At 32.4% G+C, this 15754-nt stretch overlaps 1 protein-coding gene across 8 annotated transcripts in view; it reads left to right on the top strand.

Annotated features, from left to right (window-relative positions):
* LOC127712680 (low-density lipoprotein receptor-related protein 2-like) overlaps positions 1-15535 on the top strand; it is a 110866-nt gene extending 95331 nt beyond the window's left edge. For 2 of the 8 annotated variants that reach the window (XR_007987241.1, XR_007987240.1), the window contains exons 4-6: positions 10779-11090; positions 12951-13051; positions 13563-15535. Coding sequence is in view for 6 of the 8 variants with exons in the window: in XM_052219270.1 (XP_052075230.1) it covers positions 6939-6959; positions 7420-7530; positions 10165-10279; positions 10779-11090; positions 12951-13051; positions 13712-13756 (705 nt within the window). In the remaining 2 variants the exon portion in view is untranslated. Of the gene's footprint in view, positions 1-4803; positions 4910-6850; positions 7071-7419; positions 7531-10164; positions 10280-10778; positions 11091-12950; positions 13052-13562 lie in introns of those variants that run through there. The other 6 variants (XM_052219274.1, XM_052219270.1, XM_052219273.1 and 3 more) reach the window with 6 other exon arrangements.
* The last annotated feature ends 219 nt before the right edge of the window (positions 15536-15754 follow it).

The following is a 15754-nucleotide window of genomic DNA, read 5'->3' as shown; positions in this document are numbered from 1 at the left end:
GTGCCACAAATCCCCAGAGGGATCCCCATCCGAGGACTCTGTATTCAACTTAAGGAACTCCAGAACTAGACAAATTGAGCAAGCCATGTTGACCTCAACAAAAAACACCCAAAATGGAATAAAATATACACCTTTTAACTTTTGTATTCCAATCAAAAGTGTAGAGCAAACCATGTTGACCTCTACAAAAATAAAAACAAAGATTAAAAACAAAACAAAAAAATATATATACAATATAATGAAACATGTAAATGAAAGGTAAAGCAAGCCATGTTGACCTCTACCGACCAAATAAATACCATTACATATAATAAATGACTGAAAGCAAAAACTTAAATTTGCAAAGCAAACCATGTTGACTTCTACAGTAGTAAATAATTCTAACATATAACAGTCTTGTTACTCCTTGCAAAAAATGAATCACAATAAGGTAAAGCAAGCCATGTTGACCTCTACCAAAGCATTTAGTAAGCGACTGTGATTATATTTAAGCTAAGTGTGAAAATTATCAAGTCGAATATAATGTTGAAAAGCGTTTGACTTCCATCTACCCATGTTTTGGATCAAGTCTAAAGGCACACCTCTGGCAGCTGCAGATGTTGCAGCTCCAATTCTGAAACTGTGACCTTTATAAAAATTTGTGTCTAAACCTACGAAATTAAGCAAACTTTTAAATGAAGAATTGAAATAAAAACCCGAAACAGGTTTTCCATATTTAAATCGAAATAAAGGACCATGTGGACAATTATGTAACCTTAGATATTCCTCAATAGCTTTAACAGGACATAGATAATTTTCAGGACGTCCAGCTATTGATAATGTCTTACTTTGCAGATTACTATGTTTGTAGAACTTCATAGTAATTGTCATATTGCTCACGTGACCATTTACTCTTTCAAACTTTATATCTTCCCTTTGAATTACTCTATAGAATTCCGACTAAGTTTTAACTGCAATTTCTCCAATACGTAAGAAACAAAAATAAACTGTAGACATCATAGCCTTTAACAAAACTTGATTATAAATGCCAACTATTACTTTTGGTAAAGCCTTAACTAATTTTACAAGAATATCATAGGTTATTGGCAACCGTATATCAACATAATGTCTCAACTGTTTTGTACCTTTCAACATCTTTTTAATAAAAAATGTGTCTGTTGGATCCTGTAAGAACTTAATTTTGAATAAACAAAATTAATGTGAAATAAAATGAGCAAAAATGATATGAGTAGATGGAAGTACAATAACTCCTGGAAAAAATTTCTGACAAAAGTTTGAATACACACTTAACATTCTATTATATGATGACACAGTAGCATCAGATAATGATGCACTTACAAGCTTATCAGTCATAGATGCAAAAATTGAGGTGGAATGGCCACAGGAGTTGGACTTAACCAAGGAGCAATCTGATGAGCTTCCTGAAATGAAAAACGAGACAACAAGTCACAAATAACGTTTGTTTTTCCAGGAATATGTTTGGCTCGAAAATAGATATTGTACTTTAATGCAGTTAGCTCTAATCTTCGAATCAATTTCATAATATTCTTTTCCCGATATGATGTTTTATTTATAATTTCAACAACAGCTGAATTATCTGTTAAAACAGTATTTTCTGATTTGCCAATAGAGGGCCATTCCCATGAAAACCATTTGCTGCCAAAAACTGCAGTAAAAGCAACGTATGTACCTGCAGCATCAGAAAAGAGTTTCAAAAATCTGATGAAACCCTTTCTTTGAATAAAAACAAAATTTACCATTGTAACTTTCAATAAAATTGTACCATAACTTCAGATCTAATCTTGCATCAGAATTAAGTTTGATGCTATAATGAGGAGATGTATGGCCTATAGTCAGGTCAAAAAGCTTACTTAAAAAGGCTCTTTCAGGTATGATAACTCCGCATGCAAAATTTAAAAGACCCAATAAGGATTGCAATTCTCTAAGTGAGATACTGCGTTTACATTTGTATTTACTCAATAATTGCAATTTTTTTCAATTTTTTCCATAGATAAACTGGCTACCATCTGAGTAGATTCAGTTTCAATACCGTAGATAATAATGCAAGTAGTAGGGAGTTGTGTTTTGTCTGATTTGATGGGTACCCCCAATTTATCGCCAAGACAAAGAAAAGTTTGTAATGCACTATAGCATTCATTTTAGCCAGCTTTTCCGACAGAGAAAAAATCATCTAACAGGTGTGATACCCCATATATTTGAAATTTAGCATTTAAAATCCAGTGAAAAGCTGTAGAAAAAAGTAAAATCACAAAAATACTAAACTCCGAGGAAAATTCAAAAAGGAAAGTCCCTAATCAAATGGCAAAATCAAACGCTCAAACTCATCAAACGAATGGATAACAACTGTCATATTCCTGACTTGGTACAGGCATTTTCTTATGTAGAAAATGGTGGATTAAACCTGGTTTTAAAGCTAGCTAAACCTCTCACTTGTATGACAGTCGCATCAAATTTCATTATATTGACAACGATGTGTGAACAAAACAAACAGACACAATAGGTAAAAATGTCACAAATAGGGGTACAACAGCAACACGTAACAACAAAACTTCACTATCATGACTATTAATTTCTGAATAAAAAATTATATAGCCCTTATATTGTGTGATTTATCTGTATTACTCCTCAGATTTGAATCCATTTTAGCTTTAGATATTTTAAAATCTATTTTTTTAAATGGGGTCTGCTTACCCTTCCTGAGAACCCGAAACTATCCACGATAGCTTTAGATATTTTAAAATATATTTTTGAAATGGGATCTCTGCTTACCCTACTTGAGCACCTGAAACTATCCACGATGGGATTCGTGTTGCTCAGTCTTGTAGTGATTTATAGATTGGTGTTTGTCTCTTTTGCAATGATTTTGTCAGTCTCTCTACGACTTATTGGTTTGGATTCCTCCAATGGTATCTTCTGCCGTATTTATTATAACATTTGAAACGGTGATTTGGACTCGAAAGCCAGCAATGTTCACACAGGAATGTTCTTCAGACATAACATCAGGTTTCTTAATTTTAGCGTAACTATCGAAGATCTTCTGTTGGAATAAACATCTGTTGTGTTGTTAATAGCGTCATCTATTTGAACAATCAACTAGGGTCATAATATGTTACATGAATGAAACAATTTAACGAACTTTCTTTTTTTAAATTCTCGGTTGATTAATTAAGAAATTATTAAAAAAAAGACTAAGGTTCCAGGTCGTTCAGGCAAAGCTGACTTCAGATGAATGTTGTTTTTTGTTTATGTGCCTGTTGGTCATACAGCTGTTCGCGTATTTAGGTCGAATGCATGTACAACTTGGCCTGACAATGTTTTGGTTTGAGCGTTCCTAATAAATATGAAAACAAAATACTGTAAACCAACTAATTTTCGCGAACGATTTATTTTCGCGATATTTGCGAATAGAAAAATAACTCGAATATAAATCGTCGCGAATGCGTAAAACTTGGATCTTTCCATATTTAACTACGTCAAGTTAATTTAAAAATCGCGAAATTAAATCGCCGCAAAATTGGCTAAAAAGGGCTAAACCCGAAAAAAAGTATCCGCGAAAATAAGTTGGTTTACAGTATGCTCATCTAAAGCACGCAATTAATAAAGCGTTATGTTCAATTGGTATCCATTAGAGTGGTACATTTATTAAACGTTATCTAATTCTGAAATTAAAGACGACATAATTTAAGTTCGACAAAGATTACGATTATTTGATATTTTAATTAGGCCATGTATGTACGCCTCAGAGGGTTGCTGCAAGGGTTCTTAAATGCATAAAGCGTGGTGCTCTCTCTACACAAATCATTGGATTAGACGTCTCCATTCCGACCGGACATGGCTGTGTATTTGTATCAAACAGATGCCTCATTTGGTCAAAAATTCCATTTTCGAACGGGAAGGGTTCAGGGTTGACCATTTTTCTAGACAACAGTCTATCGACAAAGAGCTAAAAAAAAATACCTCCCCCCCCCCCCTTTAAAGAAAATAAGTAAAAAACCAAAAAGATATTACAATACAGAAAAAAATAACTGAACAATTAACATATCACACCAAAAGTTATGATGATAACAATAACCGCATAACATCCATACCAATATTAATGATTTCGTAGGCATAGCATATGCATTTGTAATATACATCTTACAAAATAAAATAAGACGCACTACTTTAGTAATATACCTCAGTTAAAGCGAACATTAAGGTCATGGCTATATGTACATATGTTTTCCGTTAGGATCATACTTGTATTATAAATGAGCTGTTTCATTAAACATTGGCTGTATCATTGGTTGCTGTCTGCCATTTTGGTTTCGTTTGAAAGTATTGAAGTATAATTCAGGCCGTTGATTTTCTCCTTTAAATGGTTTCACATTTTGTCATCACATGCCCTTTCATAGCTTACTATACGGTATGCGTTAAGCTCATTGTTGACGCCGGACGGTAATTTTTAATTGTTAAAATCTTTTGGCAATCATACCACATCTCTTTATTTTCAAAATCATTATATGCCAACAACAACAAAAAATATTGTTTTTTTTTAATTTTAGTGTGTAACCTAAGTGTTCTTTAATAGAAAGAGACATAATTTATAGAACTTGCCAATTAGTTCATTTATTTTCTATGTAAGAATAGATTTTCCAAAATTGTATGTTTAAAATAATTCTGTTTGTTTTTTAATCGTTCTCGTTATAAGTTTAAAAGCTTTTCTGCGTTTTGATCATTTTACGAAATTGAAAATGATTTGTCCTATATTGGTGTTATGTGGGCAAGATAAATATAAGTCATTTAATAACGAAATATCAGCTAGAAAGTGTGTAGTGTAGTACTTAACTCATGAAAGGGTCACAGAAGGGAGATAATATTTATTGAAATGAGATAATGTACCGACCAGGTAATGTTATTGATATTATTGCATTGCAGTGTAATGATTTCATTATCTTCTGAGAATTTAGTTTTGCCATGAAAAACAATTTACAAATTAAATTTTTAGTTCACATTTTTCATTTTCAAGTCATGGATTTTTGCTAGTATCAAACTAAAAACATACGAATACTATCGAAGGTAGGTTGAAACTTTTGAGATATCCGATATATGAACAAAACATTTTAAATAAAGGCTAGGAAGATCTGAGTACCTGTCAAAACATGTTTTGCAAAAGGTTACTAGGTTTAAGGCACTGAACATCAATTTTTTAAACGATGAATTCCAGGAAATTTTCAACTTTTTGCAGAAGGCAGCACCATTTAAATCCATTAAACTCTTATGCGACTGTTGTCATAACGTACATTTATAGGCGAAACAATAACCGCAGGACTTTTGGTAATAGTTTAAAACAAGTATATTACAACTGACCCTGATAGTTGTGTATACTAAGCGAAACATAATTTATACAACGACGAAGGCATTACATAAATTCAACCTTCTCATCAGGTCGATACTGAACATATTTAAGAGAATCATAGTCTTTCCATACATACAGATAAATGTCCCAGTCTGAGCAACAAAAGCAAGAAAACAAATGCTAAAAGAAAATTTTAATTTATCTTTTCGAAAGATGTCAAAGTTAATAATGTACTAGGACACTTGGGATCAGTTCTTACCTCTCTTATTAAATTCAGTCACGCACTGCGGGAGAACTGATCGTGATCAGGTAGATCTACTGGCCTCTTTAGAACAACTTCTTACAAGAGTGGTTATACCATAAAATGGTTTTTGACAATTCTCCCATTGACAAATTTTGGACCGTTCTATTCTAGAACAGTTTTGGACAGTTCAAATTTAGTATAGATTACGACAGTTCTAACTTAGAAAATATCATGACAGTTTCAGTTTAAAACAGATAACGTCAGTCCCTCTTTAGAATAGTTTTGGACGGTTCTGTTATAGAACAGTTTGAACAGTTTTATTCCCTCGTTCCGTTGATTGATAAAGTTTGATTTTGTCATATTTTATGAACTTCCCCATTTCGAATTTACCTTGGAGTTCGGTATTTTTGTTACACCTTTTCTTAGACCACAGTTCTCTCCTAGAAAAGTTTTAGACAGTTCTTTCATAGAACATGTAGAACAGTTTTGGGCAGTTCTATTTTTATCTTTTTTCTTGTGTGACGATAATGTTTGTCCTTTTTCGACGTTAGTTATTTTTATTCCATCCTTGGTAGATGTCGTCTTACTTTTTGTTTACAGTGTATGAGTTTCTTAGCTGTTATGGACATATTAACTCCGTCATAAGTCTTATATTTCCAATATGACAAATCTAACACTACAACTAGATGATGAATGCATTGCACTATTATCCTTTATTAATGAATACAAGAAGATGTGTGTGTATACGTCAATGACCAAGCAGCCCGACGACAAACACACACAAATACTATCTATCATTATGTATATCAGCCTCATTTAGACTTTAAAAACAGTTGTCTCCTTTGCAATCATACCTAATCTTATTATTTTTATATATAAATATATCTAAAGACCAACAAACAGTCTTCAATTTTAGTTTGACAGAAGACTGAACAATGCGCCAAGCACTAAACCGCTCCGAGTCTATTAGTTGTAATTAAATTGAATAGAAAATATCAAAAAGATCTGTCATAAACACCAATTTCTCAAAATTTCAAAACAAATATAAAGATATGACATACAACAACAAATGAAATATTCCAGATAACGTACAAACACATGAATATATTATTGTATTGTGCTACCTTAAACTGGTAAAGTGAGCTTTGAACCTAAACCCGTATAGGTATTGAATTTAAATGGTGACAGACAACTAACTGTGTATACAATATTTAACATTATAATTTAATTATTCTATTTACAAACAAAGCAGAACATTCTAGCTATGAATACTTTACGTTGGATTTTCCTATTTTGATTATATCTGTGTTGGTTTAAAATATTGATTTGGATAGAATGTACCGACCTACATTTTGGGTAATTTCGTGTTTAGAAATGACATGAACAAACGTACCTTGTTGTGAAATAGAAGGAAATATAAACGCATTATTATAATCAGGTTGAGTTATTTATGATAACTACGTAAAAGTATGTAAAAGTATATCTTATATATTTAGACCTTTAACTTACTCTTTGGTACAATCGACGATTGGATTCGATTGTAATTCAATAAATACTTTAGTTTTTTGTTTCCGCTTTTAAACCCAGATTTTGTTGAAAGAAAAGAACCGTCAAAGGTTGAAAAAAGTTGTGTTTACGTTTCCTATTAACAGTGATTAATACTTAAGAATACGCGAGAAGTTAAATGCTTTACAGGTCTTTCATTTGTACGATATTACAATGTATTGAATATAAGGAAACAAATACACAATATATGACTACGATAAATGATACCTGTTTGATAGACTATTGTTGTAGTTGTTGTTGTTATTTTTAGGTGAAACTTTGTATCATTATATGTGAATGTCTATATAAGACCACAGAGATCACAATGAAAACATTAATATCCAAGTGCACATTGTTTGTGATAGCTACAGTTCATCTATCTGTAAGTACTACATGTAGAAATACTTAAGTATGTAAGAATGACACACATTCGCGTAATTTTACATTCATGTCCAGTGTACAAAGTAGTACCGATATTGTCGACATCGCAAAGTAGGCAATGTCGACACAATATTGTACAACGTTGTCGATATCGTTTCATACTCTAATCTACATCGTTGACATTGACGATATCGCGAAGTAGACAATGTCGACACGATATTGTACAACGTTGTCGATATCGTTTCATACTCTTGTCTACATCGTTGACATTGCCGATATCGCGTGTTTACATTGTTAATTTTGAATACATCGATGTCGACATTGTGTTGTACTACTTTGTCGATATCCTTTCATCATCTTGTCTCTGCATGGTTGGCATTGCCGACATTGCGAAAAAGACAATGTCAAATCAACGTAATCTATAATGTCAACATCGCAAAGATGTTGAGGAGGAGGAGGAGAAGGAGGAGGATAGAGATTTGCAAACATTAAAAAAAACTGTCCAAATAAGTTCTACTATTAAGAACATCGACACAGGCGTAATATAAATACATTATTTGAAATTGAAATTGATAAACTAAACACTTCTTTATTTAAAAAAAAAACGATGTAGGCGATGTCAACGATGTAGACAGGAAGGGGGACGATGTCGTCACGATGTTGTTAACATCGCGATATCGGCGATGTCAACGATGTAGGCAGGAAAGGGGGACGATGTAGACGATTTCGTCACGATGTTGTCAACATCACGATGTCGGCGATGTCAACGATGTAGACAGGAAAGGGGGACGGTGTAGACGATGTCGTCACGATGTTGTCATTATCACGATGTTGACAATGTCAACGATGTAGACAGGAAAGGGGACGGTGTAGACAGCAAGAAGAACGATGTCGACGATATCAACGATGTAGACAACAAGTAAGACAACAAGTAAGACAACAAGTAAAAAAACTGTCCAAATAGGTTCTACTATTAAGAACATCGACACAGGCGTAATATAAATACATTATTTGAAATTGAAATTGATAAACTAAACACTTCTTTATTTAAAAAAAACGATGTAGGCGATGTCAACGATGTAGACAGGAAGGGGGACGATGTCGTCACGATGTTGTTAACATCGCGATATCGGCGATGTCAACGATGTAGACAGGAAAGGGGGACGATGTAGACAATTTCGTCACGATGTTGTCAACATCACGATGTCGGCGATGTCAACGATGTAGACAGGAAAGGGGGACGGTGTAGACGATGTCGTCACGATGTTGTCAACATCATGGTGTCGACAATTGTCAACGATGTAGACAGGAAAGGGGACGGTGTAGACAGCAAGAAAAACGATGTCGGCGATATCAACGATGTAGACAACAAGTAAGACAACAAGTAAGACAAGAAGTAAAAATACTGTCCAAATAAGTTCTACTATCAAGAACATCGACACAGGCGTAATATAAATACATTATTTGAATTTGAAATTGATAAACTAAACACTTCTTTATTTAAAAAAACGATGTAGGCGATGTCAACGATGTAGACAGGAAAGGGGGACGATGTAGACGATGTCGTCACGATTTAGTTAACATCGCGATATCGGCGATGTCAACGATGTAGACAGGAAAGGGGGACGATGTAGACGATGTTGTCACGATGTTGTCAACATCAAGATGTCGGCGATGTCAACGATGTAGACAGGAAAGGGAGACGATGTAGACGATGTCGTCACGATGTTGTCAACATCACGATGTTGACAATGTCAACGATGTAGACAGGAAAGGGGACGATGTAGACAGCAAGAAGAACGATGTCGGCGATATCAACGATGTAGACAACAAGTAAGACAACAAGTAAGACAATGTTGCGAGCAGGTGTAAATCATGAACGAAGTTGACAATATCGGCGATATCGCCACTACATTGTGCACTGGACATACCTCTAATTTTAAGCTTAAACATAAACGGTTAGAAAAATCTAATCATACATGTATTCTATTAAGAGCAAATATTTCATATAAAGACATAATCTGGAGACATATAGCTTCAATAAATTGAATCAAAACGTTGGTCAACACAGTGGTTCATAATTGATAAACAGGGTTACCAAAGCATACACATATGGTTTGGCTGCTGCCTTTTAAGTGGTTTGTTTCATTTATACAATTGGATATGAAATGATACAAGTACACACGACTGCATACCTACTGAGGAAGTGTTCGGATGGATGAGCTTATCGAAAAGGTGATGTTTAATGTAAAACTAATCATGTATTATATTTATAATAATAACCTTATTTGTTTTGTTTTTTTTCTTAACAAATTTGATAGATTAAAAAGACACAATAATAATTGCTTATTCAGAAATAAAATATATCTAAAATAATACACCTTATCGCTATTTGGAATTCTGTTCCGGGTGACCTGAGAATATGTCCCGCTTCAACCGTTGACGTCATACAACAATCACTTTTCCATTGTGGCGTCAGATATTTTGTATTATGACGTCAAAATTTTATGGGAACCTTTGTGATGTCCAGTAATGGCGGACAAATAGCAATAAAGTGTATTGAAATATCTACAAGAATATCATTTTGAAAACAATGAATTCCTAGTAATATTTTCTTGCTTTGATTTTTTCGTAGACAGTTGAAGCATGCAATACAACCGAGTTTGAATGTACAAACGGGGAATGTATTTCTAAACAAGGTAGATGTGACAATGCCTTTGATTGCCAAGATAAATCTGATGAATTTAACTGTAAGTTAACTGAAGATTGCGATAGTTATTTTTCCTGTGTTTAGATATGGTAGTAGTTTGGATTTTAATTTGTTCATTTGTTATTGGAGGTTATGGATGAATGTAAACAATGAAAACACGATTCCATTTTTAATTGGAAAATTGACGACAGGCTTTAAACCTATAGGATACAATAATTTGTATAATTGTGTCTCTTAAAAAAGTTATATAATTTTGTCTGTGTTATAATGGAACAATTCGATTTATTTTTGTTTTATGTCTGATGTTTTGTGGGGTTTATACTGTGCAAGTTTTTCTATAGTGTTTTGTGGATTCTTATTTGTTCCATTATTTGTTGTTTAGTTTTTGAGCAATGTGATTTGTTTGTTTGATCAATTATGATTATTTCATCCTTATATCTTTCTAAATGCGTTTTACTTCTGTTTATATTTTGAATGAATGTGTCGTCTTATTTTTATTTATTTATTCTATTACAATTTAGTAATCGTTTACATTTTAGGTACAGTTGTACAACCATGTCCTGAAGGGAGGCATAAATGCGATAATGGAGAATGTGTTACAGACATAAATCTATGCCCAACAACTATGATACAATTATCGACATCTATTGTAGAACCATCATCACAGAGCAGCCTCATATCTCCAACAAACACATTTCAGATACAGTCGTCTTATCCATCTACAACATCCACATATGATATTCAACCTACATCATCATATAACATGCCTGATAATTCAGTTCTATATACGACGACTCCATTAGTGCGATCTGTCAAACCTCTAACTCCTAATAGTAAATTTAAACCTATATGTAAGTTGTCTTACTGATATTTGAGGGGTAAAGTATTTGCAACTTTTGATCTTTTTTTGGAATTCATTTATTTTTCATTACTTACGGAATTCTGTACCCGTAAGTATATCCAATCTTTACGGGAAATTCGTAACAAAACAATATGTTTTTAAGTATCAATTATTGTTTTAATATCATGATGTGTTAATATGTTCTAATGTATCATATTATACTAATATATGTGAATGCAATTCAGAGCGTTGATGACGGCAAGATGATTCGTTTCTCATACCGTTTACGACGTCTTTACACTATATCCGTTGGATGTGATTGTCTGAAAAAAATTATTGACTTCTAAGTTGTAATTGGCTCTTATCTAGCAATCAGTTACTACAATAACATGTTCTCTGATATAGGTGCTTTAAGTTTATTGTTCGTTTGTTTTTTGTTTTTTTTTTTTTTTATTTTTTTATTATTTTGTGCTACGTACCGTTCTATGAAATGAAATCACTTGAGACTGATTTGTATAGTTTGTACTTCTGTTACGCTGTTACCATATGGTTCCAAGTTAGAGAAAGTTGAGCGCTCATAAACATGGTTAAACCTGCCACATTCCGTTTGTGTCTGTCCAAAGTCAGGATAGTTGTTGTTGCCGTTGGTACATGTCTGTCATATGTTTTTCTTGAAATTGTATTAATTATGATGATTTTATGATATTGTTATAAATTTGTCAGTTCATTCTCTCAATTGTTTTACATTTTTCATGTCGGGGCTTTTTACAGCTAATTAAACGGTATTTAACAATATGGTTTGTCTCAATTTTGAAGGCGTATGGTGATCGATAATTGCTAATATCAACGTCATGTGAATTGTAATATATAGCAATCTCCCTGGCAATCAAAAAACATATCGTTTACAGAGGCGTCTTAAGTGGACAATATGGGCCATTTCTAAATAGAAATAAACTTACTGAAGGGTATTAAATAGTTGATGCTGTTGCTTGTAATGTTTATACAATTTGTTTTGATATTTAGGAACCCCCATAACTCGTTTATTCCTTTCATATGCTTGTTTTTAAGTTTGATATCGGTAAAGAATTGATATAAACTGTTATAATTTATTTACAACTTTTATACATCCTTGAATTTCAAATTTTCGGCTTTGGGTGTTCCGGATGTAGGTAAATCAAGAAAAGCGCTTCGGATGCTTGTAATTTATAACATGTTGTTTTCATATTTTACAGCAATAGGTCGATACCTCTCCTGGTGGACTACTAGTCCCTGAGGGTATCATCATCTCAGTAGTCAGTAATTCGGTACTGACATGATTATAACAAACCTCTCTAAAATTGTCTGTTTATAAATTTTAAAAATGTTAGATACTTAACCTTTTTGGTTATATAGCTCTTCAACTGTTTAAGTTCTTATACATCCTTGGCTTTCAAATATTCGGCTTTGAGCGTTCCTGATGAAGGAATTCAGAAAAGCGCATCGGACGCATTAACTTTAAAACGTGCTGTTTTCATTTTTCCGAATAGAATTGAGTGCGATAGAGCTTGTTTTATAGCATTGGCGTTTTACTTAAACTAATATCGTACACCGGGATCACTCGATTTCTTCACTTGACTTATTGTGTTGTTGATACACTTTCATGTCCCGTCGCTCTGTTCATTACAGTAGTTTAATTGTTACTGGAAAGAACATTAATGACCATATTAATATCTTAACGGAAAGGAAACTGATAGCATACAAGTGTTAATGAACACAATGAAACCGTTGGTGGTAATATCCAACGTAATACAAGTCTGACGTAGTAGTGTTATGCTTTAATATTTGTATACATTAGGATGTTGTGCTATCAACCTTGCTTTTACCTTTTCAGACTTTACATTATTAGTTTTACTGATTCCAATTGGTATTACGGTATATTTTATATGTCGAGATATCAGGAAAAGTCATGATAAAATACAAGCACCCGACAAGGTATTTACTTTTATTCTGCGAATTATTTTGATATTAGCTGAAACACATCCAAGATTGCTTGTTATACGAATCAATCGAGAAATAGAATTAAAGGCCGAAACGGAATGCATTTTTTTTTAAATCTAATGAAAACAAATTCTATGGTAAAAGTAAAAGAACGTTTCATGTCATTTGTCAGCCTTGTACAATCTTTCGCTTTATATATTTTTGTTTTCCTTATTTTTTTTTTCATTTCAATTTTTTTTTCTATGACATCACTATTTCATTTATTTATCTGGAGAACAGTTTACTAGAAGCTTTATAACACTACACTTTCCAAATTGGAGAGCTTATACTATTAGATTTATTATATTAACTTTTTGCCTAACATAACATAATAAACGGAAATATAAATAACGTCAATTTTTATTTGTAAAATAAAACAGAAATAAATGTCATTTTCTTTATTAACTTAACCGTTCTATATAACACAACAAGTTTTATTATCTACCCTTTGTTCTTCTTTTTTTAGTTTCAGATGGGAAACATGACGTAAGGAAAATGATTCTATGTTTATTTATCATGCTTCAAACTCTGGAAAACAACATTTGTTTATTATACATGTATTGCCTATCGACGTTCAAATTTACATCTTCTAGGCTTTCCTTTATATATTTTTAGTTATTTGCAGTCAGACTACATTTTAGAAGTATATATATGGAATGAATGTTATGAAAACTTATCCTGAATTCAAATACTAGTAAGAACAATGTACTGAAGAACATTATGCACATACTATAGTGTAATAATTAATAATAGCACATGAACAATTCTTATTAGCAATCTAGATTAGTACTTACATATTCATTATAGTATCACATAATAGCAGCATTAATAACAACTGTCCAAAAGCTAAACTTGAAAATGTATGACTAATTCATACATGGATTACAATTTAAATAAGTAAATGTAGCACTGCACAAACTTTCAAGATACACAAAATACATGACATAAACTAATCTGCTTGTTCAAGTCATAACTCCATGTTACATCATTACCTTTTTTGATAATTGTCTTATATTTGCTACTGGCTTTACTGTGTTTCATTTTTCATTGTACAAATATTCAAATATCCAGAAAAAATGTTTGAAACCAAAATTATATCCTACGTGATAGTACATTTTAAAAGAGAACATTCAAAGGGCACTATTGCATAATTACTGTTACATTTTAACCTCTTGGACACATATGTGTTCACGAACATAAAGAAGTTATTAGGGTTCTTTGTGTGTAAAATTCTTAATTGTGAAACACGTTTGGACTTGTTGGTTGCTGTTTAAACCAAAGCATACGTATGTGCTAAAATATTTTGTATTATTTTGTAAACAGAAAAAAAAATCCGAAAGGGATTGAAACAGATGGTTTAGCTCAAATCAAATGAATTGAGAGTGGTATATTACACGACACAATGATGTTACAGTATTATCATACTTCTGTTAGGGAAATAAAAGAGATGTGGAAGAAAACAAATAGGACGATCAAACTCACACAGCGAAATGGCAAAAACGAAAAACGACGAAAACACAAACAACAGTACACACATCGCATTGAAATCATTTGTTCTATTCTTAAATTTTTACAAAGAATTAATGGTTTAGAAAAGGATCATTTGTTAAAACAAGCCATATTCACAAGTATTGACACTCACAAATGTAATAAGTCATCTTGGTATTCTAATATTTTATATATTTTAAGATGTATTGATGTTTATATGGAAAGTTTTGACATTGAAAAGGTTAAAAATATTTTGATATAGGATTTACTGGAAAAATACTATAGAAGATAATGCAAATGTTAAAAAAGGAAAATTGCGTACTTATTTTAAATTTAAAAACATCTTCAAATGGGAAGCATATTTATGTCAAGTTAATAAATTTCAGTATCGAAAAAGCTTAACTCAATTTAGAATCAGTGCTCATCAGTTAGCTATTGAGAAAGGTAGATATAAAAAAAAAATCGATAAAGATAAAAGATTTTGTGGGCAGTGTAAAAATATACGAGTTTCATTTTTTAATGGAATGCACTGCATATGAAAAGGAACGGAATTTTATTCTTAATGAATCATGCATTTAATGTAAAAACTTCCCTTATATTTCAAAGTATGAACAATTTATTTGGATAATGTCGTGTGAGTCTGAAAATGTTAATATGTCAATGTCAAGATTTATAAGTACTTGTTTTGAAATAAGAGAAAATTTGCATTCCAGTAACTAACTAAATATACATGTAGTAGTGATGTAGTTTATTTATTTTTATGTATTGGAGAGGGTTGATATTCTATTTTATTTATTTTCAAACACCAACTGGTATGGAGTATAGTTATTCAATCATTTATTTTTAATGTAATATATCTTAAAAAATACTGTATACATAATACTATATATATTTATGTATATGCTCGAAAACGGGCCCTTCAATTGGATTCAATAAATAATCTTATTCTTATTCTTATTCATCACAACATAGAAAACTAAAGACTGAACAACACGAACCCTACCAAAAAAAAACGGGGTTGATCAGAGGCGCTCGGGAAAGAATCAACAGATCGTGCTCCACATGTGAGGCCCGTCGTGCAGTTCATGTAAGTACCCAACCGGTGATACGTTTAATCCGGTGGGTCACATTCGAAAACACAAGAATGGGATTAGGGTTATAACAATTGGA

The sequence above is a fragment of the Mytilus californianus genome, unplaced genomic scaffold (genome assembly GCF_021869535.1).
Source record: "Mytilus californianus isolate M0D057914Y unplaced genomic scaffold, xbMytCali1.0.p SCAF_8, whole genome shotgun sequence".
Taxonomy (NCBI): Eukaryota; Metazoa; Mollusca; class Bivalvia; order Mytilida; family Mytilidae; genus Mytilus; species Mytilus californianus.
Note: the sequence above shows the minus strand (reverse complement) of the source record. Positions and strands in the feature narration are given on the sequence as shown.